We start from the raw sequence: 22,490 nt of genomic DNA on the forward strand, positions 1-22,490 counted from the left end.
TTTGGGCATTGTTTCTTGCTGATGTCTGTACCCGGCTGGCAGTTTAAGGAGCTCATTTTGCTTTTTGCCCACTTTACTACGTAAGTCATCTGCTATCCACCTCTTCTCTGGGCTGCTTTCAGGCGGTCACTGGCTCTGTTTAACCTGCTCCTGGAGAAACCAAAGTCACTGCATTTCCCTGTCACTCAATGTTCTGCCTATGAGATTTGTCTCCTAGAGACCTCTATAATTTTCCATGCTTTTTGTTTTTCTTTTTTAAGCCTTCCTGGGAAACACAAGGCATTTTCAGAAGAGTCTTTTCTTGTCTAAATAAGTGATCAGATGATACCTCAAATTCAGCGAGTCAAAGAGACTGTGAAATTTCACTTTGAACTAGAAGATGCATGAGACAAAAGAAACAGAAATTAAAAAAAAAAAAAAAAAAAGCACATCTGCAGTGTGCTGGCAGCGGCTCACTGGTGTTTGGGCTGGTTCCCGCTTCCCTCTTCCCAAAATAAGTTCTATTTATTTTTATCTTAATGGGTTAGGGCTGCAGTTCCTAAGCAAAGCTAATGGTCTCAAGGGTATCCTTGAAATTTAAACAGAGATTTGACTCTTTTTATGGGGGCTTTTGGAGAGGGACAATCACTCTCTGAAGACTGCTCAGAGACTTCCAAGCTCCTTTCAGGCAGGGCAATAAAAATTACCCAAATCACTATTCCATGCTAAGCCAGCAGACCTGTTGGGTAGAAAATACTTTTCCCTCCCCTTAGTATCTTCCAAACAGTGATGAAAAAAAAAAATCAAAGGACCGACACATCTTTGAAGAGATGCACACTTGCATTGCCGTTTCCCATCTTCGCCTTGAAGGCTGAATTTCAGGCTGTCTCCAGCCTCCGTGTTAACTGCAGCTATTTTTGCCTTTGCTGACTCATTTTATTTGGTTCCGAAGTCACTGGTGCAAGGTCAGTATCTGTAGGAGTCCAATGCAGCAGCACTCCCCAAACCAGCATGGGAAAAGCCTTTTTTGCTGAGACACAGTCCTGGCCTCTATCTCAGAAGAGAACCAGCAGTCACTCACGTTTAGGCGCTTACATTTCCCACCCCATATATGTCCACAGGAGATGGCGGAGCTTAAAACTGCAGTTTTTGTTCCGCAGGGGCTGGGCAGCCCCGGCCCCACGCACATCCCGCACCAGGGATGTGCAGAGGCAGGCAGCGAGCCCCGTTCCCTGTGCTAGACACCCCCACCTGCCAGTCCCTGCAGGGAGCCCGTCGTTAAGAAGCAGCACAGACATGACAGCATCTCTTGTAACGCTTCCCTGCAGTGTCCAGCTAACCAAAGAAGAGCCAAGGCCCACGTGCCGGGGCTGCTGTGTTTCCCTGCGGACGGGCAGTGCAGTTATTCCTTGAAGCGCTGCCAAGCACGTTCGCCAGCAGAGCCGCCTGAGGCCCGGGCTCGGTGTCGGCGGGCGCAGCATCCCCACGCAGCGTCCCCACGCCACCGAAGCAGGTCAGGCCCTCGCTGCCTCAAACCCCCAGCAGCTGCAGCTGCCTCAGTCCTGCCTCGCGTTTCCCAGCAGGGCTGCTGGGTTTCTCCACCTCAGTTCGTTCCTGGTGCTGGCTGTGCTGACGGCTCCTCTGCACGTGGCTGCTCCTGCACCAGGGACTTCCCAGCGCAAAGCCACTCAGGGTGGGAAAAGCTGGTCCTGTGTGTGGGGGAGAGGGCCCCATCAAGGACAATATATTTATAATATATTTATAATATTTGAATGATGCTGTGCAACACTGCTGTGCTGTGTGTTGGTGCCTGAGCTGCCAGCACATCACGGCAGCAGCCCTGGGCTCCATCAGTGAGACATCCCCGCCCCTCCAGGGCAGCTTCACTGACTGCAGCTCACCAAGCGAAGTGCAGACACACTTCATTTTTATGTTATGTCTCTAATGCAGATAAATGCAGCTAAAACCTTTCTAACCGTGTTCTGAGAGCAAGTTCAGGGCAAAGCTTTAAAAAAAAAAAAAAAAGAGCTCTGCTAAGGATGAATTCTGGCATAAGAAGGAGCGAAGCTTGTGGAGTACTTCAGAGGACTTGCACTGAGCAGAAGACATTTGCTGGCTGACCTTGCAGCCCAGCCACCAGCACACGCCTGTCCCAGGCACTGGGCAGGGCAGGAGCCTGCAGCCAGAAGCACCGGTGGGACAGGATGGCCCCAGGACACCGCTGCCCTCCTGGCACCACTCGCTGGGCACCCCACGGTGGCCCAACGCCCGTTTCAGGCACCACTTCCAGCGTTACTGCCTATCTTCAACAACTGGTAGGGCTTCACAATTACTCTGCAAGCTTAAAACAAAGCCCTCACCCTTTCCAAAGGCAGGAACGGTCCTGCCCCGACATCTTGGTGTCGAGGTCTCCACGTCTTGTCTCCCACATCCACCTGGGGCACTTGTGAAGCATCTGCTGTCTTCTCTCAAAACTCACATTTACAAAGCTGCTGCTTCATGGTGATGTCTTTTACTTCAAGCCTGGAATGATCTGCCCTTACTGATTTGTCTAAATTACTTTAGACACAACAAGTGAGCTTCCACCCTCAGGATAAGATCTGCTTCCCTTGCAAGTGCTCTAGGACCAAGCTTCTACGTTATTCCCTGGTTCAGTCCCTGTACCCTTACAAATTCTGCCTGTACGGCCAGTGGCTATGGCAGAGGCAGAACCTCCCAGAAACGGCCCAGGCAAACTCCTGAGCCTTCCTCCCAGACTGCACAGGAGAGAGGAGAGAGGCTCCCCAGGCACCGAGAGCTTTCCAGCCATGTGTGCGTAAAGCTTTCTGCCCACACCACGTGACAGAGGAAGAGGCTCGGACCCATTACACAATAATAAAACTATGCCTTTGGCAAAGTGGAGCCAAAGCCTAGAGCTGCTGCAGGAAGCTAGTGATACATGCAAAACGGGGTAAAACATTAATAAAGACAAAAGAGCCAAGAAGTGAGGACTGCAGAGCACCCTCAGAAGGACGCTGTCGTGGCAGGACGGGCTCTGTGCTCTGCTGTGTGACAGCGATCTGCAGCAAAACAACAGCAAAACCGTGCGGGCTTCCAGCGCCTGTCGAGATCTCGCTGAAGAGATCAGCCTGGGTGAGTAAGTTCACTTTTCCTTTTTTTCTTTTCCCTCCTCCTCTTAACCTTAACTTGGGAAACTTACCAAATAAGGTCTAACTGATGAAGCACTCAGGTTTCCAGTGCCTGCACAGGAATCCATAAAGACAGCAGCGGCAAGTTAAAAGAAACCATCTGGGAAGGAAACATTCCTCGGGTTTCCAGCAGGAGCACCCACCTCGCCCAGCCGAAACCACAGCCTCCCCCTTCGCTGCAGTACCAGGCAGCAGCTGCTGTGCCACGGGTCTGTCCTGGGGCTGGGGAAGGCTTGGCACAGGCACTGCAGCTGCTTGCAGCGGAGGAGGTGATGCTATTTTGGGTGCAGGAGATTCATTACTTCCCTTTATCTCCTTTGACATTACTTTGTGGAAAAAATCAAATTTGTATCTGCTATAGCTACTTCATCAGCTTGTATCAGAAATTAAATGCATGTATTCCAGCTTTTGCTCCCCATGCAGAGGTGCATGGAACTGCACAAGGTGGCTTCCCTGGCCAAAATCCACCATCTGGCCACCACGCCTGGCAAACCCTTGGGGCTTTCCCTCCGGTGTGCTTTCAGCCCAGCCGCCCCACAAGCACCAGGAGCTACAGCTGCTCCTTTGCACCTGGGGCTCACTCCTATGGGCAAAATTGTTTCTTGCAGATGCCCTTTTTAAATGCACATACATCTCCAGAAATAGCTCAGGCAATAGAAGTGGTTGCATGGGGGCTTCCAGCAGGCACTCAGGGCAGGGATGCTGCAGCAGCCAAAGGGGGACACGGCGAGAGATGTGTCCCCCCCAGCTCCTTTCTGTGAGCCACCTCCAGCTGCTGCAAGCCAGCAATCAGGAGCAGGGTCTGCAAGGAGCCCTGTGGGGACAGAGCTCCTGGGGAGGGGGCTCCCACGTGACAGAGATGCTCTGGGGACAAGCAGCATGCACAGAAAAGCCATTAGACAGCAGTCCCCTCGCAGAAATGCTCCACGGGCCACAGAAGCCTGACACATTTTCTGTAGAGCCATGCTTTAAGACTCACGAGTGAACACTTTCTAAAGCCATCTCCTTCCCAGTTTGCTTCTTCACAAACATCCCCCAAAATTATCCCGTGGGGTTCCACAGCACTATTTTAGGGACTGCACTGGCCCCAGGGGATGCCCTGGGTGCCACAGCAACAATTTCTGTGGATTCAGCTGAAGGACACAGGGAATCCTTGTATCTAAATCCCAGTTGATGGACACCTGTCACTCCCCCTGCCTGTGCTGCATCCTTCCAGCTCAAGCTTCCTGCATTCACAGTACATTTTGGAGCCTCTCTCAGAGCCCAGAGGCTGGAAGACAAACGACCCAGCTGGGATAAGGACCTGGGGCCTCAGCCTGGAGCCTGCCCAGCACCTGGGAGCCCAGAGGGTCTTTCCTCCATGAGCTCTACCTCTGAACAACTCAGCTCCACCATCTCCACCACATCCACCCCTGACTTGTCTCCAGCCCAAGCAGTGCTCCACCACCAGCTCTCATAGCCTCCAGGGCATGGTGGGGGGTTGTGACCCACACACCATGTATTTGTCATGGCCATTAAGTCTCCAAGACCCTATTACAAAAGGCATTAATTAAAATGTTACTATAACAGCAAGATCTCAGCTGAAACTGTGCTGCTTGGTCTTCAGTGCCAGATCTACTGCTTGTGCCGAGGAGAGGAAAGATGCTGATCTGTTTCCAATTTGCTTCTTGGAGCTCATCATATGTTCTGCATTGAAGAGCAATTTTCCTTTTAAGGTGGAACAGCATGGGGTTTGTTTTCTTTCAAAGAGATTTCTTTAAAAGATTATTTATAGATTCTCTTGTGAATGTGACCATGCTCCCACCCCACACACACTGCTGTGGTGTGGGATGAAGAGGTCTTGCAGAGCCAAAAATTACCATTGACTCGGGAGCTGCACCAGAGCACTGCTCCAGGTAGCCAAATATTCCCCGTCCGCTCGAGTATTGTTTCTACAAACCTCTTAGCCTCGGGGTATTTTGTGTTTTATCCCATTGGGTTAACTACTGGGGTTATTTGAGGGTAAACAGAAGTACTTGCGCTAAGAAAGGTTAAGAGAAGGTGCCCTGCCCTCTGCCTTGTGCTCACTCGTACTCATTTCTCCTCTACATGAAGCAGTCCCACCTTTTTTTTTTCCCACCCCCTTGGTTATGCCCCACAACAAAATATCTCCTTGCCACAACTAATTAGTGTCATCCATCTCCAAACGCCTCTCCCTTCTCTTCTGCCCCATTTGAGGTGGTTACTGGGAAGTGGGGATGGAGCTTCCCTTAGGATCTCCCTGCTCCGCAGGCATTTTAGCACTTTGTTCCCCTTTCTGTGAGCAAGAAGTCTTTATATAGCTGTCCACATCAATACCGGTTTGTGGTTTGGGTCTCACAAGGCCATTAAACCAACACTTTTCACCAGCAAATAAACTTGGGTATAAGAAAAGCGGAAGAGACCAGAAGAACAGACAGGCTCAGCAGGCAGCCCCAGCCCGGAGATCTGTTCTGCATTTCCCACTCCTCCGCAGGGTCCTAATTCCACGGATCGCAGGACGGGGGGCTCCCACTCAGCGTTAACGTGTCGCATATTGCTGGCTGGATTTGGAGCATGTAATGTGCATTTCCACCCCTTCAGGAGCCGATAGCGAGGGAGAGCACTAAGGCAACGTGCAATGCGTACGGTGCTTTGAACACCTCCTTCCCAGTGCCAGAGTTAAGCAGAACACGCTGGAGAGAAGCCAAAGCCCGCCACTGTTTGCCTTGACACCAAGCAGGACCCTGCCCGACCAAACGGCCCATGAGAGGTTTGGGATGTCACAACTCCTCCATCTGTCACTTTTATGTTTAGCTGTAAATTTACTCCAGCACACGAGTACGAAGAAATATATGAAAGGCAGTTTTCTTGCTTTATAAGCCTTGCTTCTGTGTTTAGCTCATTTAGGACTTGAGGATGTGATAAGAATGCCCACACAAGTGGATGGCTTTCAGAGCCTCCTACAGTACAGGGTGGCTGCAGTAAGGGACAGACTGCATCTCACAGGAGTCTTTGCCATCGTATAAGCATGTGTATCTCTTAGCCTGGGGGACAGGAGTTGTACCAAAGTGACAGGTGGCTAACACCTTTAAAACATTCCTCTGGCTTCACCTTGATTGATCACAGAGCTACTGAGCAAACAATGAACTGGCCAGAGTTGTAAGGGGCAGCTTTAGGCTCTGGGCTTCATTTCAAGGGTTACTCCAACTATGGAAGTGCAAAGAAAGAGCTTGGGTCAGGGGAAGCCTTTCACCCGCCACCAGCTCGTTTCTACACCCAGGCCACTGGAAACAGCCCAACCCCATCAGCCTCTGCCGCAGCCCGCGGTCAGCGCCCACAGCTCATGGCTGTCACTTCCCCTGCTGGCAAAGGGAGGGGGAAAACCCCCAGCTGGGGCACCCCCAGGTGCACGGCATCCTTCAGAACTGGGAAGGGAACAGCACGAGCACTGCACCCACGGGTAGCCAGAAACTGATGACACAGGGGAAATCCTCTTCTTAACTACAGCTGTAACCATGTGCAGAACCAACACAAATTCTAGTTTAAACTCTTCTAGCGTTTGGTCTCAGGTAGGCTGTGCACGAAGATGAGCTCGTGTCAATCAGCCTGATTTTGAGAATCTTCTCTCAGCTGGCAGTGCACCTGAGTGCTGCTTCAAGATGCAGAGGGCTTGCTCTGTGCACAGCTCCTTGCAAACAGCTCCACACACAGACGTCCAGAGGGAGATTATACTGCAGGATAACTGCTCTGCATCACCGGGAGTTCCATGGGAATAGCTGTGTTCAGAAATCAGTTCCTGTCAGAACACCCTCCTCCCGTCCGCGAGTGGAGTCAGACAAGCTCAGGGGGCCCAGCACCCTCCTGTGAATGAAGGCAGAGCCCAGGATGCTCCAGAAAATCCCCCCTTGCTATATTCTATGCTTAAAACAATGGCTTATTTTTCAGAGAAGGGAAGGGCAAAGAGGAGGGGAATGGTAAAGGAGGAGAGCAGTGAAGGGGTTGGGGAGGTTGTGTGAGAGGCCAGAGACATCATTTCTGACTCTGACCTTGTCCCAGTCCTTCCTTGCGCATAGATAAACAGTCACAGACAGACTTCAGAGAGGAGCTGGAGCTGCCAGGTACATTAGCATGAGAAAGGTGGGAGAGCAGGAAAAAGGATGGGTGGTCATGGATAGGAGTTTAGAGAAGAGCAAGTTTGAAAAGAAAATATTGCTCAGACCTGGAAAATTCCCTGAGCAAAAGCCTTGAATTTGCATCCCTCCAAAACAAACAGCTTCCTTGCCCTGCCAAAAAACATTCCATTTTTATGAGCCTCCACAACACGCAGGCCTGGCAGAGGGGACACTGCCGTGCCCTCACCCACTGCTCCCCGCACATCTCCGCCCCCATCTCATTTCTACAGGCTGCGCCATGATCTCTGCTGTCCTCCTCCTCTGGACCGTGCCCTGTGTGGCAAACCACATCCTCGGGGGCTTTGCCAAGGCAGCGCTGCAGGAGGGTCCCCAGCTGGCGTGCAGCCTGCCAGGCCCCCCCGGGCCCCCCGGTCCTCCCGGTGCTCCCGGTGCTCCGGGGACGGTCGGCAGGATGGGTTTCCCGGGGAAAGATGGCAAGGATGGCAAGGACGGGGACAAAGGCGAGCACGGTGATGAAGGTAAGAGGGAAGAAATTCTTTGGGAAATAAGAATAAAATACAAAAGCATCATCCCAAACACCATGACAAAACCTTCCAAAATATATATTTTTGCTGATAGAGTCTTAATGCTGCATGTAATTCTTATCATCTTCATTTTAATATTGCACGTTTTCCCCCAGAGGGAGATTTTCCCTGTTTTGACACATGCGCCCTAGCCAAGAGACACAGGGCTGGTCTTGGATTGCTGCTTTCAAGGGAAACAAATTCAGAAGCAAAAATTTAGTACTGGCTCCCTAGAGCGCTCTAACAGGGTAGCAGACACTGCTCTGACCTTGCTCCACCTAAATCAAAGCAAATGTCAACCCTAGTTTAATCCTGAGGTGGGATTCCCATTTAGCTCAGACCTTACTGTGAGCATCAGGACCCGCAGGAGTCAGAACCCGCTGATCTCCCGCTGCCACCCCAGAGCGCCCTCCTGGCTCAGCAGAACACCACCATACAAATGCTGCATCTTCTCTCACCCCCAAAACAGACTCTGGAGAACAAGTTTCCAGCCGCAGCTGCATTTGAATCTTGTCGCTACAGCAGATCAAGAGACACAAAATAAATCCCCCTGAAATTTTCTTGTATCAGATACTACTACGCTCAGGGCTCACCAGCAGTTTCAGCACCACTGTGACAGAGCCCAGCTTGCTCCCCATCTCAAGGCAGTCCCTGCACCAGGTGTCTTCTGGTTCACAACTGGCCCAGATCCCAGCTAAACTGGGCATTTTTCTACACCTAGAATCCATTTTTTTACAACACAGTTTCATGTTAAATGTAAAAAAAAATAGGCAGAAGATTAAATGTACCCATCTGCTCAAAGCTAGTTTCCAAAAGCTTCACAAACCCATCCAGCTCCTTCAAAACCCAAAGATTTAAAGCTTTCTCCCGGCTAGCTTTATAATTTATTACTCCTTTTTCTCAAGTGAGTCAGATAACTGAACCAGCCTTTCGGTCCTTAAAGAGGACAGGCGTTCCTGCTCCCGAGTCCTGTTATCATGCCAGCTACTTAATGTGGTTAATCAGTCCTGACACGTCCCGCCCCAGGTGGTATTTCATCGGGATTCTCACTAGCAAGGTTTTCCTCCCAAATGAAAACATACTGCTAAATTGATATAATCCCTTTCCACTCGCCATATTTAACTAAAAAGTTTATAAGGTTATTTGTCTTCCAGGTCCACAGGGCAGAACAGGGAACCCAGGCAAGCCAGGACCAAAGGGGAAAGCGGGAGCTATCGGCAAGGCAGGCCCACGAGGACCAAAGGGTTTAAAGGGCAATCCTGGAAAAAATGGAGCACCGGGAAAGAAAGGACCCAAAGGGAACAAGGGTGAGACTGGCATGCCAGGACCCTGCACCTGTAATGCCAACAAAGCCAAATCTGCCTTTTCTGTGGCTGTCTCCAAAAGCTACCCAAGGGAAAGGCTGCCCATCAAATTTGACAGGATCCTTATGAATGAAGGAGGACATTACAACGCTTCCAGTGGGAAATTTATATGCAGCATCCCAGGTATTTACTACTTCACTTATGATATCACCTTGGCCAACAAACATTTGGCCATTGGCTTGGTCCACAACGGGCAGTACCGGATCAAGACCTTCGACGCCAACACTGGGAACCACGACGTTGCCTCTGGATCAACCATCCTTTCTCTGAAGCAGGAGGATGAAGTATGGCTGCAGATCTTTTACTCTGAACAAAACGGGCTCTTTTATGACCCCTACTGGACAGACAGCTTATTCACTGGCTTCCTGATCTATCCTGATCAAGATTATCTCAATGAAATATAGAGCGAGAAACAAACCCATCGGGAAAAAAATAGGAAATGGATGCAACCTCAGTCCAGCAAAGTGTAGCCTGTACATGGACATGTGTGGTGTTATATCATTCCACATTTTTCGCGCTAACAGCCTGTATTGGCTCCTTAGATATTTACTTGATGTCAACAACTAGTCCACAGGGTGTGCCAGGATTAGTAGGAACAACCTTTAAGTAACCTCATGAGTCTCTAAACCTTGAAGCTACCCGTTATGTTTTCCCACCACCATCCAAACGTGCCAAGGACATGTAACTCAAGTACTGGTGCAGAACTTTTTCATTATTGTATTATTATAAAGCGTGGAGATCAAAAATCATTTCCTGAAAGCTGAGCTCCTAAGTGCCATTGATGTTGGAGATTGTATCAGTGCCTCTCTGCCCCCCACCACCAATAATCATAATAATAATAATAATAACAACAATAAGCCTTGTTACACTTTACCAGCTTCCTAAAAGTCAGGAAGTTATCAGCTACTGTTACAAAAGTGCCAGTAACTCTCAGCCTCATCAAAACTAATAAGCAAAGGCATCCAGTCTAAACAGGACGTGCCACAAAGGAGAGAGCTCATTTAAGGCTGAAGGTAAAACTCCTGGTAAGATATATCTTGTTGCATCGAGCACTGCTGGCATTTCTCAGATTTCAGCTGCTCGTAGTGGTGCTGGGGTCCTGCGCTGGCTTTCAGGCGAGCACTGATAAGATATGACCAGAGACAGACTTTGGCTGTGCAAGCCAAATACTTGCCAGCCTCCTTCCCTTGGCAGAGAGGGAACTTCGCAGATAGGACTGAATTTTCTGAGACAGCATGAACCTTCACTACAGAAACAGCTTCAGTAACACACCCATTTCTTGATTCCTGCCAGTTTTTCCTTCATCCCTGGCAGCTTCTGCTGGAAGGAGATACTTGTGGTGCTGCTGAGATCTTCCTCAAGGGCTTAAGGCTACACACAGACTCTGGTCTTACCGATATGCTTTGTTTTTTTGGTTTTGTATGTCAATATTACAGATACTCTAAAATCAATGTCTTGGTGCTAAATGGTATTTAAAAAATAAGAGGCAGAAAAGTCAAAAGCTGAGCTTTTTGCTTTTGCTATGTTGACCTTTGCTTTCCTTTCCAACCCAAACATCAGCTAATACAGGGATGTGCTCCAAAAGGATTTGCTATTACCATAGCAAGAAGAGTTCTCCTGCTATCAAGCTGCCCATTCGGCTGCCTTGCCCCAGGATGTCAAATCCACCCTGTAACAGAGGGCTATCTCAGCAGCCAGATGGAAGGAGTCACTTCCTCACTATCAGATGCATCTTCTTGGTTTCCACATTCATATTTCTTGGCTCCTTTATCACTTCGCTAAACTTCATACGAATTTCCAGCTCCTCTAATCTTCATATTCAGGCACTGAAGGGGTAGTCCATAAGAAAAAATTAAGATTTTTTTTTTTTAAATCTTACTTTTACAAATTAAAATAGTTGCATGATTTTCGTGAACTACAGTAATTGTGTTACATCTTATGAAAATAATTTCAAATACATTTTATAAAAATAAAGCTGAACAAAAATACTGGAATACCCTTGATACTAATAAAGCAGTGTTCTAGAAGTTATTTCAGAACTGCTACACATTCCATAGACACTTTTAGTTTTAGAGATGGATTTCATAGGGCCAGGTGCCAACAGAATATCTCTTCCCTCCAAAGCCAATAAGCCAAGGACCCCACTTTTCTGCTCTCTATCCAAGACTATCTGCAAGGTGGAAGAATAGGATCTGTCCATTCCCCTGAAGCTGCTCACCTCGCTGGCAGGTGTCCCTTCCCTGGCAGTGGCTGCTCAGATAACATTTCACTTTATAGACTGTCATTTAGGATGTCCTGGGGTGCATTTTGCAGGCAGCTTCCTGAAGGCAGCAGCAGTTCAAGCACTGCCTTTCTCTCCCAGCGCCCAGCCCTGCACTCCCACCCTCACAGCCCAGGAGCCCAGCTGGGGCCAGGATAGCTTTTGGGCAGAGCCAACGTGCCCGCAAGTCTCTGCCCTGACACAGCTCCCCAGCACCATGTTAAAGGCAGCCTGAGGGAGGTGGCGGGACTGCTGCCAAGAGAGTGCTCCCCTCCGCAGTCCTGTCCCCCCTCAATTCAATATGTCACCTATTCCCAAAAGGATTTTGTTTTTCTGATGTATAGGCAGGTTAGTTTTTCACCGGGTTTGAGGTGACTCCACTTGGTGCAATGCAGGTGCCAGAGCTGGGAGGGGATGGGAGAGCATTGTGGGGACCTAGACTGAGAAGAGGAACATGGAAAGAAAGCAGCAGTCAGGAGTTAGCTCAGCTGAACCATCAACCATCCTATATGGCTAAACTCCCAGTTGTCCTCTGTTATCTCAGAAGGCCCCAGCAGGGAGCATTTCCCCTTATCAGTCCTCTGAGGGCCCCTAGCTGGCTTCCCCTGATGAGAAGCAATGGGAGTTATTAACTGGCAAAGCATCTTTTTTGTCTAGTGAAAAAGAAAATTTGCAAATGAGTCTCTATGTCTGGAAGATTAAAATGCAAATGACAGAGAAACCCCCTGACCCCCGCTAAGTGCTCAGTAAAATACAGCTTGCTTTCAGTCTGGGGCTGAGGTCCTCCCTGCCGACCAGGAACGCTGGCTCCACCATGCTCACACCGACCCTTGGGAACTGCCCCTGCCACCACACCAGGTCACAGCGTGGCTTCTGTGCTGCAGGGCTTAGCCCCAGCCCTTGCAGATCTGCTGCCATCAAGGACTCACGAGGGAAAACTCAGCCCTTTCAGATACTGCAGGCAAAAGGGAGAGGAACAGCTTCCTCTGTATTAATTTTTCTCTGATTATTTAACCTCCCATTGGGCTGCAGTCAGTTACAGATACCATGCATCAATTATTTCTGTGAAAGAAGCATGAGTGTTTGAAGTGATACACTCTTGCGCAGGTTTCTGTGAAAGAGATTAATTTCCTCTTAGCATGCCTTAAAAGCAAACAAAGCAACTTGCATGCTGAACAAAATGTCTCCACTCAGCCCAATCCTGCACTAGAACCATTCTAAGCAGCTGCAGGCTTCCCTCCTCCTGTTTCCCCAGGAGAAGAGGGAGGGAAGAGAAGCTGGCGAGGCAGCAAGTGACTGGGTCATCACAAGGCCGACCACTGGAACACTGAATGTGGGGCTTTTTCCCCCCCCTCTCCTAAAGTGACTGGCTCAGGCTTCAGAGATTTTCAAAAATAACACATTCTGGCTTGCTTCGGCATCTTCAGGCTGCATTTCGGTTTGTGCTTCCATTTTCCTCCAGCCAGGCAACTTTATTTATTTATTTTTAAGACTGGGATTAACAAAATTTTATTCCAGGAATAAAATATTCCAGGAGTTTCTGGAAAAAAACACCACATAAAGAGCTCTGGCTTTCACAGCCAAGCTCTCGCAGGAGAGAACCACTCCCACACAGGCTGCTTTCTCCAGCCCAGGCAGTTCCCAGCACCTCCATCCCAGGGGAAGCAGAGCTGGGAACATCCTGGCCAAGCAAACACATGGGCAGATACTGTCAGGAAGGAGGGAGGAAGGGAGGGAGGGAGGAACACGCTGACCAAGGCAGGATGCCATCTGCATCTACCACCCTCATGCAAGACCTCTTACACTGCAATAGCCTCCTGCACTGTGAGCACCAGCACTGCCATTTGCTGCCTTCTACTCCAAGTTTTGTCACAGGTGAGTCCCTCTGGGCGTTCAGCATGCCAGGAGGAGATGAGGAAAGGTAGCTGCAGCATCTACCTTTTGTGTTCATTCAGCAATAAAGGCTCAGCAGGTTCATCTTGTGGCTCATTAGAGACAAGCACAGACATGGCTGTGACACACCTGCCCAGGTCCCCTCCATGGTGGCAAAAAGTTTCCTGCCAGAGGAGCTCATATCTGCTACCACAGGGCTTTCCCCTTCCCATGTCCATCCCAACACCATGCAGTGGTGTACCTTGCAGGGTCAGGCTTGCTTTCAGCTCAGACAAAGCTGTTATTTTGCAGCAGTCTGCACAAATATTGGAAAATTGGGAAGCACTCAGCACTGGGAGAGCTCAAGTCCCAGGATAAACCCCACTGTCTGATGCTGCTTCTGATCCCTTAACTCGGTCTCCCAGAGCCTGTTTTCCCCTTGTGGGGTTGTCTACACAACAGGATCATGAGGTTTATTAGCACATGGGTTTGCCGTGCCCATTTAGACCAGTTAACCCAACAGTGAGCATCCCCGGTGCTAAAGACAGAAAAGGCATTGTTCTTCCAGATTGTGTCAATGCTGCCTTGCTAAGTAACACCAGCCCCTGCCAAAGGAACATTTCTGCACTTGAAGTGACCCAGGTCCCTCAGCAGAAGCTGCCAAATTACATCTGGACATCACAGGCCTGTGACTGCAGGGCCCTGAGCCCCCAGCGCTCCTGCCTCAGCTGCCCCCAGGCCCTGGCCTGGCCCCCAAATGTGGCACCAGGGATTTTACTGTGGGGAAATGATAATGGTTCTCTTGTCCCATCCTATTATAACCCTGTAGTTAGCTTGAGATTCCTCATGGCATTTTTCAGCAAACCTGTGGTGCAGAGGCAGTGTCCTTGGGCGCTTGACAGGCAGGTCAGGAAGCAGAAGACTTCTGCAAGAGAGGGTAAATTCTGAGTTTCCTGTCACCACATAAACCAGTGGCTGGGAAGAGGAATGAGGAAATCCCGGTGCTCCAGTTAGCATGTCCCAGGGGAAATCCAGGGGGCCTGGTTCTGCCTCAGTTCTTGGGCACAGCACTGAGGTACAGCAGGCCGCTGGGAAGCAGAGGGCCCACAAGCCTCTACCCATGGCCGGCATCATGCCCATGAAGTCATGGATCTCAGCACCCTCAGGAGAGCTGCAAGCAAGCCACTGTCCCGCTCTGTGCCAGCAGGAAGGAAAACTCAGCAGCCATTTAAAGGCTGGTCAATAAAACTGTCTGAAAGAGCAGCAGTATTTTCCTCAAGTATCAGAATAGAACCCAAAGGGCTGTTCTTTCCTTGTCTTGTCACAGGCTCAATAGCCTGGCATGGACACACACCCGGCAGCAGCTCACTGTTTTTTTGTTTGTTTGTTTGTTTGTTTGTTTCTGTGTGTCTTTTGCTAGATGAGCCCCTCTCTGCTGAGCCCCGTGAGTGCTCATACTGGGAAGGGACAGGACAGAGTGGATTTGGGCCCCTCTCTGTAAGTCCCACCACAACAGTTTAATGCTGCTGAAAGAAGAAGCCCTGCTTATCTCACTGCTCCTGGCTGTGCCTTCTTGCTGCTTATTTAGTACTGGCTTCAGATCCTTCTCATAGAACATATAACACTAAAATTACAAAAGATTAGCCTAACAGAAAAAACAGACTTAATAAAGTACGTTAGGGAGTGAAAACATGTGATGAGTGACAGGACTAGTACAAAGGAACAAGGGAACCAGGATAGGAAAAGATAGAGAGACATGGAGAATCAGAGAGAAGGAAGATCACTTTTTTTCAACATCAAGAATTTATCACACTATACTTCCACTGAGAGCACTTAAATTGACTTAAATTAGTGCTCAAGCTGTTGATGAGCCAACTTGGCTTTGGGATCCTGTTGAAATGGGAGGCACCTGGGTAGTAACCACCTGGGCTGCTCACCTGGGAAAGGAAATATGTAGTGGGGGTGTTGGGCCCTAGACAGGTACAAGGTCATCCCTGCTGGCATTGGTCCCCTCAATAGGCACTAGAGGAGCTTGTCTTTGCTTCTGGTAGCAGGTGGGGGGGTGAGCTAACTGGCCTGAGTTGCTTCTAGATGTCCTTTGGGCACACATAGCCTCCCTGATAGGGGTACAGTCGTGAGCTGGTACTGTTTGTATTGCATGTAAGACTTGACTAAGAAGCACCTTTTTTCTACATAGGCTCAACTAAGAGCACCCCAGCTCCTTACTGATGCAGGCTTAGCATCTCTCAGCACTTTCTCTGCAATGCAGCAGCATTTCCATGGTGTTGCTTCCCTAAATGAGCCTCTGGCTATTCTGAGCTTATTGTGCTGGCAGGTAAAATGCAGGTGGCCTGAGACACTCTGGCAAACTCAAGGTTGTGTCCTTAACTATTTTCAGATAGCTTTGTTCAGCTTTATACAAATTTCATTGTCTTAGCGTTCAGAACAATGGAAGAGTGGTGAAGATACTGACCTGCTCGAGTTAAACTGTTTATTTTTTTAAAGAAAAAGTCTTCAATACTCAATGTCATTGATTTGAAACTAGGCTTACATCAATGAAGCCTTACTGTCTTTGTACCCGTGCTTTACTTAGCCTTGACTTATTAATGATGATGAATTAACATAAACTTTCTCTAAATTAATATAAATTCTATGTAAGCCTATTTACTTTAGGAGCCCTCATGGATTTTGCTTTGATCTTGCTCAGTCTGTCTTTTAAAACACTTGAAAGTTTAATAAACACAGTTCTGATGTGGCTATAGCTTGTACTTTAACCCAAACTGTACCGTTATATCAGAACTTTTTGATGACTTGAATGATCCTGCTTGGATTGAAAAAGTATACTGTAACTGCAGCCAATTTTTAGAATATCAACAAGTCAAGTTATGGTATAATGTCTGCAGATTGTTTGACTATCAAATGGAATAGTACTGGATTCCCTGTTTTATGTACGTGGCCTTGCTGGCACTCCCTCCTTCAAAATAAAGCAATTCCAAGGTTCAAGGCTATGCCTGAGCTCTTATCAATCCTAGAACTACTGTTCTGTTGAGTTTGTTACTGTGCATAGTTTATGATACCAAATAAACTTGTTGTGTTTTTTTTTTAAATCAGCAAGGCAGTCTATTTGAGCACTACTAACATTGCTATGCTAGAGAAAGGAGAACCAACTCGATTCATTATTTGTTTCAATTTTCATTATCAATGCAGTTACTGAAGAACACTTTTGATGCATGATAATTAATTTTCAATTGGAACAGGTGAAGTATGTGGGCCATAATCTTGAAAAATAAAATCTTTTGGCTGGTAAATTAAAACCAGCATTATAGGGATCAATTTTCTTTTTTAAATGGAATCTCTAAAGATTTTCTTAAATAATTTAGATTTAAAATGTTTTAAAGCAATAGATGATAGGGACGTAAAGAATATTTGAAAATCCATACTATGTTCATATTATTGAAACTTTATTTTGAAGAATTTATATCAATTAATTATTTAACATGAATAAACTTGAGAATTATGTTGAGATAATACAGATGTGAAAAAGTTATAGGAAATGAATACATTGTATGAATTATGAATGGATTACTTGTAAGGAAATGCTCAGTGTTATGCAACACATTTCTTAAGCATGTGTTCAGTTTCAAGTAAAAAGAGAAAAAAATAGTGTCCTTGCTTAAATTAAGGGACTCAAGTACTTTGTTTAAGGGATACCAGGACAATTAGATGTACTAGAAAGAAAATAGGGGAAAATTATTTCTGATGGACACTTGGTGGCAGCTCTTATCTGTAGGTTTAATAGCTGTTGCCACTTAACTTCATTGCTCCTCCTTTACAGCAGGGGACAAGCCAGAAAATAGACCATAAACAACCACGGTATGTTTTCACCAGAAGAATTGGTCAACAAATTTGTTGATCACAAAAATACTTTCCCAGGAACATTAAAATCAACACAAATATTTACTTTAAATGAAGCATGCAGGTTTCTTCTGTTTCTTCTCTTTTGGAAAGCAATGAAGAAAATATTTTGTGAGGTTCTTTTTGCAAAATCCTGTGTAGAATGACAGGCAATTTGCGTATTTTATTTTAAATAATAATAATTCTGAAACTGGAGTTCATTTCCTTAAATGGGAAAGCTGCTGCTAGGCCTGGTGAAATTTCTCAGGAAATTCTTTATCCTGAACAGATCAATAGAGAGACTTTGGTATAGAATAGGTTGGGAGGGATGGTGGGCCACGAGCCCCCAGAGCAAAGCAGTGGTTATCAGTCTGAAATTTTAGCCAGGCTGGGCTGAAGGCAAACGACAAATCTGCAGCTACTGTCAGCGTCCTTCTGTCTGTGTGTCAAGGACGGGACCTGTCACAAACAAGAGATGCAAGTTATGGCTTAGGTATGGGGACAGGAGGGAAGTGCATCCCTTGGCAGGTCCCAGCTCGGCATCAGAACAGGTCGGAGTTGCTTGCTGGTCACCGGGAGAGGCAAACCTTGCTGCGTGGCCCGACAGGGAGCTGTGCTCCTGTCAGATCTGGTCTGAAGAGCTCACTTTCAGCCCCAAGCAAAAGTGCGGTCTACAAGTTTCTGGCAGCTGAAGACAGACTCATAAAACGAGAACAAAACCCATTTCTTATGTTAACACCGAGAGTACTATTGAGCATTCACAGGCTTGAAGCCGGGAGAAGCTCCGTGTCCCGCTTCCCAGGCAGCCCTCCTCGCCCAGCCCCAAGGCTCCCAGAGGCTCGGCTTCCCCCTCGGCGGCCGCCTCTTAATTACAGCCAATTAACCCCAGCGCCGCACCGTCGGGGGGGGGCAGCGGCACCCCCACCGCCTTTCCTTCCTCCTCCTCCTCCTCCCCCTCCCCCTCCCCGGCCGCGGGGCTTCCGCCCCCCCGGCGGCGGCTGGCAGCGGCTGCTCCCGGCCCGCGGGGGGCTTGGGGGAGCCGCAGCAGCACCGAGGGGGGACTCGGGGCCCCGGGGAGGGCAAAGAGCCGGCGGCAAGAGCCTCGGCCGGTTTGTTCCCCCTGGCGGCAGAGCGCCCCCGAGCCTCCTCCGGACCTTTGGTTGGATGGGAAGAACGAGGATGGAGGAGCGGTGGTGGAAAGGGGAGCTGGCGGCAGACATCCATCAGGCCCTGAGGACGAAGGTTTGTCCCCGCTTTGTTCCTCTCCCTCCTCCTTCTCCCCTCCCCTGCGGTGTGCTCCTGGCCGGGACCTGCCCCAAGCCGAAGCCGCACGACCCGCCACCTGCCCCGACTGGTCGGCAGCTTTAACTTAGGCGGCCTGCTGGTCGCTCCTTAGGTTAGATGCCAAGAGAGCACGGAGGCAAAGAAAAATCAGCGCATCGCAGGAAGCCAAGAAATGGTTTTGCTTCTTTTCACCAAGATAAATGCTAAGATTCGAGGAAAATATGGGACCTTGTTCCCTGGCAAGTTGTAAAGGAACTGAAAGGTGCACCAACAGGGCTTGTAATGACTTTTCTAGAAGTTAGGGTGTCGTTACAGGCAGATTAGAAAGCCAAAAAAATGGCTTGCAATACACAAAATAGTGAATTCCTGTACTTGCACTGCGGGCAGGTAAAACTAAAGTTACTTGTTTGCTCTTTGTTTCCTTTGGTAGATCCCCAGCTCTGAAGAAGCTCTAAATGCAGCTTGTTAACATGGGGAACGTGGGAGCGAGCCCACAGCAAACATTGCCTACCTGTAGTTGACACAGCTTTAAGCTCATAAAGTTACTGCTAACAAAGTGAACGCTTTGGATGTTCTGCACCCTTTGTCTTCTTTACTGTCATCTAGCAATAACTTTTGCCAGGTGATGCAATTGCTACCAGGTCTCTCGCAATCGGGTTGGTTTGTTCTCTTGTCTGCCAGCTGAGGCTGGGCTCCTCGGCCTTCCACGGGGCAGGGAGAACTGGGGGAAGCCAACTGACAGGGGAAGAAGAGGCTGGGGGTATTTTTTTGGTGGTTGGTGTCTTTTTTAAGTTCAGTGTATCTGCTACCTTTTAATCAACAACTTAATTCTTCAGTCTTCATTCTGGATGCATCTCACTGCTCTAAATTCCTAAAAACCACTCCTTTGTTGATGGATACTAAACCTAGGCTAGCTGAAATGACAAGAACTGCTTGAATTGAAAAAACCTTCAAAGAGGGAGAGAGTCTCTGGGCTGCCCTTTCTCTGCTGTGAGGAAGGTTTACAATGCTTTCATATACTAATTCAACCCACCTTGTGAGGTTGCTTTTCTTTTTGAAGGAAGTACAACATGACAATCCAGAGTGCTCATGTATCAAGGAAAAATAATGGCAGGTGTTAAGACTTCTTTGGTTCACTTTCTGTGATTTTTTTTTTCAAGTAATATTCTGCAGAAACAGCTCTTAAGTGTATTGCTGAGGTTCTCTGTTTTGTTTTTGTTCAAAACATCACAATTTATCATAAAATGTTGTGAAACTGCTCAAAAGGGTCCTGCAGCAAAGTTTGGGAAGATCAATTTTGAGGGACTGAAGCCAGTTTTGTAAGCCTAGACCAGTTTTAGGGATGCCTGTAGCAAAACTGCATAGAACAAAATAAACTGAAGTTGTTGCATCCCCACTACCGTGTTAGTGCATTATTAGTATATTAGCTCGTTAATACTGGGATACAGAAAATTCAGGCAATGGTGCTCTCAAGCCTACATGACTTCTCTGTTTTAAGATGCTTGCTGAGGAGTCTTAGTCTGGACCGGTGTGTCTTGGGTGAGAACAAACAGGTCTCAGTTTGAAGTATGTGAGTCTGATAGGAAAGTAACTTAATAAAAGATGCTTGTCGAGGAGGTTGAAATGCATGTTGCGGGCTATTCAACTTCTTTGAAGAATGTACCTTAAAGTCTGTGTTTAAGGTAAGAAATAAAATTTCACACCACTCTTTTTGCTAGAACAGCTGATGGACAACTAGAAGCAATTAAGACATAAGTTGAAACAATCCGATGTTTTATGTTAACTGCAAAAAATGTTACACGCACATGGATTGGAAGTTCTTGTTAACCAACTTGGAAGCTGGAGGTTTTGTGCCAGATGTTGTGTGCTCTGTCTGATGGATGTGTTCTACATGAGAGCAGACACCAAATGCACCTGGCTTCTACTTCAGAGAGGGCTGAAAGATACCGCAAGACTTTGTGACTTCCCAAAGGCTCTAGTTCAATGTGGAGGAAATTAATAGCTCCTGAATTGTCTGACTAGTGAAATACCTGTGCTGTGGTTATTGGGATGCAGTGATAGCTTTGCAGGGCTGTATTCTGTAAGGTATTGGGAGTGCTGGTCTATCAGAGTACAACACTTATGTTTCAAAAGCGCTGCGCTCATCCTTAGACTTTAAATGAGAGTTTGTTTCTCTGGGTTAGACCAGAACATTAAACCTGTTGCAAGCCTGAGCCAGGAAGAAAAATAAAAAACAAAGCATACTGTGTATGTTTGTATTAGGAAAGTTGACATACGCCAAGCCATAAAAGGTGCTGAGTGTGCTGATGTTTTCTGATTCTTCAGTAACATAGGGCCATTGTAGAAATAGGTGATAATGGAAAGGTACTGGTTGTTCCAGGCAGCTGACTTCTCCATCAGAAATCAGAGAGCTTTCTAAATGGAAGTGGAACTACTGCGACATCTCTACAAAACTCTCCCCACTTGAATACTCCAGAAGTGTGGAAAGCTAAGTAACAAGTCAGTGTGTGGTTGTTTGTTTTTTTTGTTTGGTTGGTTTTTGTTCTGTTTGAGGAAATTCTTTACTTTAGACCGCAGTCTTAGTGTCCCAGCAAACCGAGTGATGTCTGGTGGCTATTTCTCTCCTGTTTCTGTACTTCTGCTGGGCTGTTTCCTTCCAGGATAAGTTCATTTCCTGCAATTAATGAGAATTACTAGATCTGCCTGCATTTCCCTTTTTATTCATCTGTTGCATAGCATCTCAGAGGAGGGCCAAATTTTACAGGACTTGTTGTTTGTGAATTGAAAAGGTTAATATTGTAACTTGATCTTTTTTATGGGAGTCTAAATTGCAGTCTGCAGTTACTTTCAGCCAGGTCAGGAGAGCTGATCTTCTTTCTGCTGAAACCAAACAGTCCTTTAAGTTGTAAAAATGTGCCTCTAAGTGGTAAGAAGGTCTGAGTGAGTTCCTCTAGGAGAAAGCTCCTGTCTCCCACCTCCTCTTGGGGTTTAAAGATCTCATGAGAAATGCTGTTTACCACAGTGAAGTGTTTCGTTCTGTTTTGACATGCAACTTTTCCCTCAGCTTGAATCCACAGTTTCAGTTTGGACTGCAGTCCCTGAAGCAGGACCGCAAGGCACACAGAGCTTGTTGTGAGGGGCCCTTATCTTCACCGGCCATATGCACATTTCTTACAGTTCTAAATCTTCTTGTTAGAAGTAGTGCAGTATCATGTTATTAAGTTTATTCTGTAAAAATACAATCTTTTCTTCTTCTCCCTGCATCCAGTGTATGTGCCTGTATTTCTATAGTAGATTATGTCCTTGTGTTTTCTCTAGTTCTGCTGAAGCACCTGGTTTACTTGACCTGTTGATAGCATGAAGATTTTAATGTAACACGCACTATTTTTAGCCAGTAAGTCCACTCTTGTCCTTGTTATTTTAAAAACTTGTCATCCTTTCAATGCTTACCTAGTACTGATGGTAAGTTTGATACATTCAAATCTGCCTGGCACGGTCTGAAATCTGGATTGGTGCAGACCAGACAACTGCACATGCAGTTTAAGAAGAGGGAAGGCACTACGGCATTGTGTAGGTGATGCTTCTGTTTTTGATTTTAAAATGAATTCTAGATGAGAACTTCAGGGGTCCCAGATACCTGTAGACATGCAAAAGAGTTTGGACTCTCTGCCATTACGATTAATCAAAAAGATAAAACATTAACCTTTTATTCTGATGAGCTTCTCCAGTTTGAATGAGCGGTAAGAAGAGAGTAGGTGTTAGAGGCATTGAGGTTTATTAATATTAGGCTTTTTCCAAAAGTGGCAGTCCAGCAACAACAGCATAATCTGTTCACTTGGTGTGGGGGGGAGGAATCTAGCTTTTGAAAAGCGGTAACAATAGCATTGCTGGCTGCTAGCTGTAACTTGGTTATGTTATAGATAGCAGCATATGCATGAAGCTGAAAGAAACAG

General features: G+C 47.3%; 3 protein-coding genes across 6 annotated transcripts in view; 2 read left to right on the forward strand and 1 right to left on the reverse strand.

Annotated features, from left to right (window-relative positions):
• The first annotated feature begins 2,681 nt into the window (after nt 1-2,681).
• C1QTNF2 (C1q and TNF related 2) lies at nt 2,682-10,678 on the forward strand. Of its 2 annotated transcripts, none has more exons than XM_080555413.1 (3): nt 2,682-3,115; nt 7,570-7,818; nt 9,018-10,678. In XM_080555413.1, exons 2-3 carry the CDS (start codon nt 7,578-7,580, stop codon nt 9,629-9,631), a joined length of 855 nt encoding a protein of 284 aa, XP_080411539.1. In that variant the 5' UTR covers nt 2,682-3,115; nt 7,570-7,577; the 3' UTR covers nt 9,632-10,678. The 2 variants fall into 2 exon arrangements, with proteins under 2 accessions (XP_080411539.1, XP_080411538.1); XM_080555412.1 differs by having other exon boundaries at nt 2,695-3,111.
• Nucleotides 10,137-22,490, reverse strand: part of FABP6 (fatty acid binding protein 6) — an 80,728-nt gene continuing 68,374 nt past the window's right edge. Inside the window, exon 10 of the transcript XR_013939375.1 lies at nt 10,137-17,712. The gene's annotated coding sequence lies outside the window, so the exon portion shown is untranslated. The remainder of the gene's footprint in view (nt 17,713-22,490) is intronic.
• Nucleotides 17,709-22,490, forward strand: part of CCNJL (cyclin J like) — a 28,647-nt gene continuing 23,865 nt past the window's right edge. Inside the window, exon 1 of one of the 3 annotated variants that reach the window (XR_013939371.1) lies at nt 17,709-18,495. Coding sequence is in view for 1 of the 3 variants with exons in the window: in XM_080555408.1 (XP_080411534.1) it covers nt 18,418-18,495 (78 nt within the window). In the remaining 2 variants the exon portion in view is untranslated. Of the gene's footprint in view, nt 18,496-18,931; nt 21,037-22,490 lie in introns of those variants that run through there. The other 2 variants (XM_080555408.1, XM_080555409.1) reach the window with 2 other exon arrangements.

Source organism: Anser brachyrhynchus, assembly GCF_964034855.1.
Source record: "Anser brachyrhynchus genome assembly, chromosome: 14".
NCBI lineage: Eukaryota > Metazoa > Chordata > Aves > Anseriformes > Anatidae > Anser > Anser brachyrhynchus.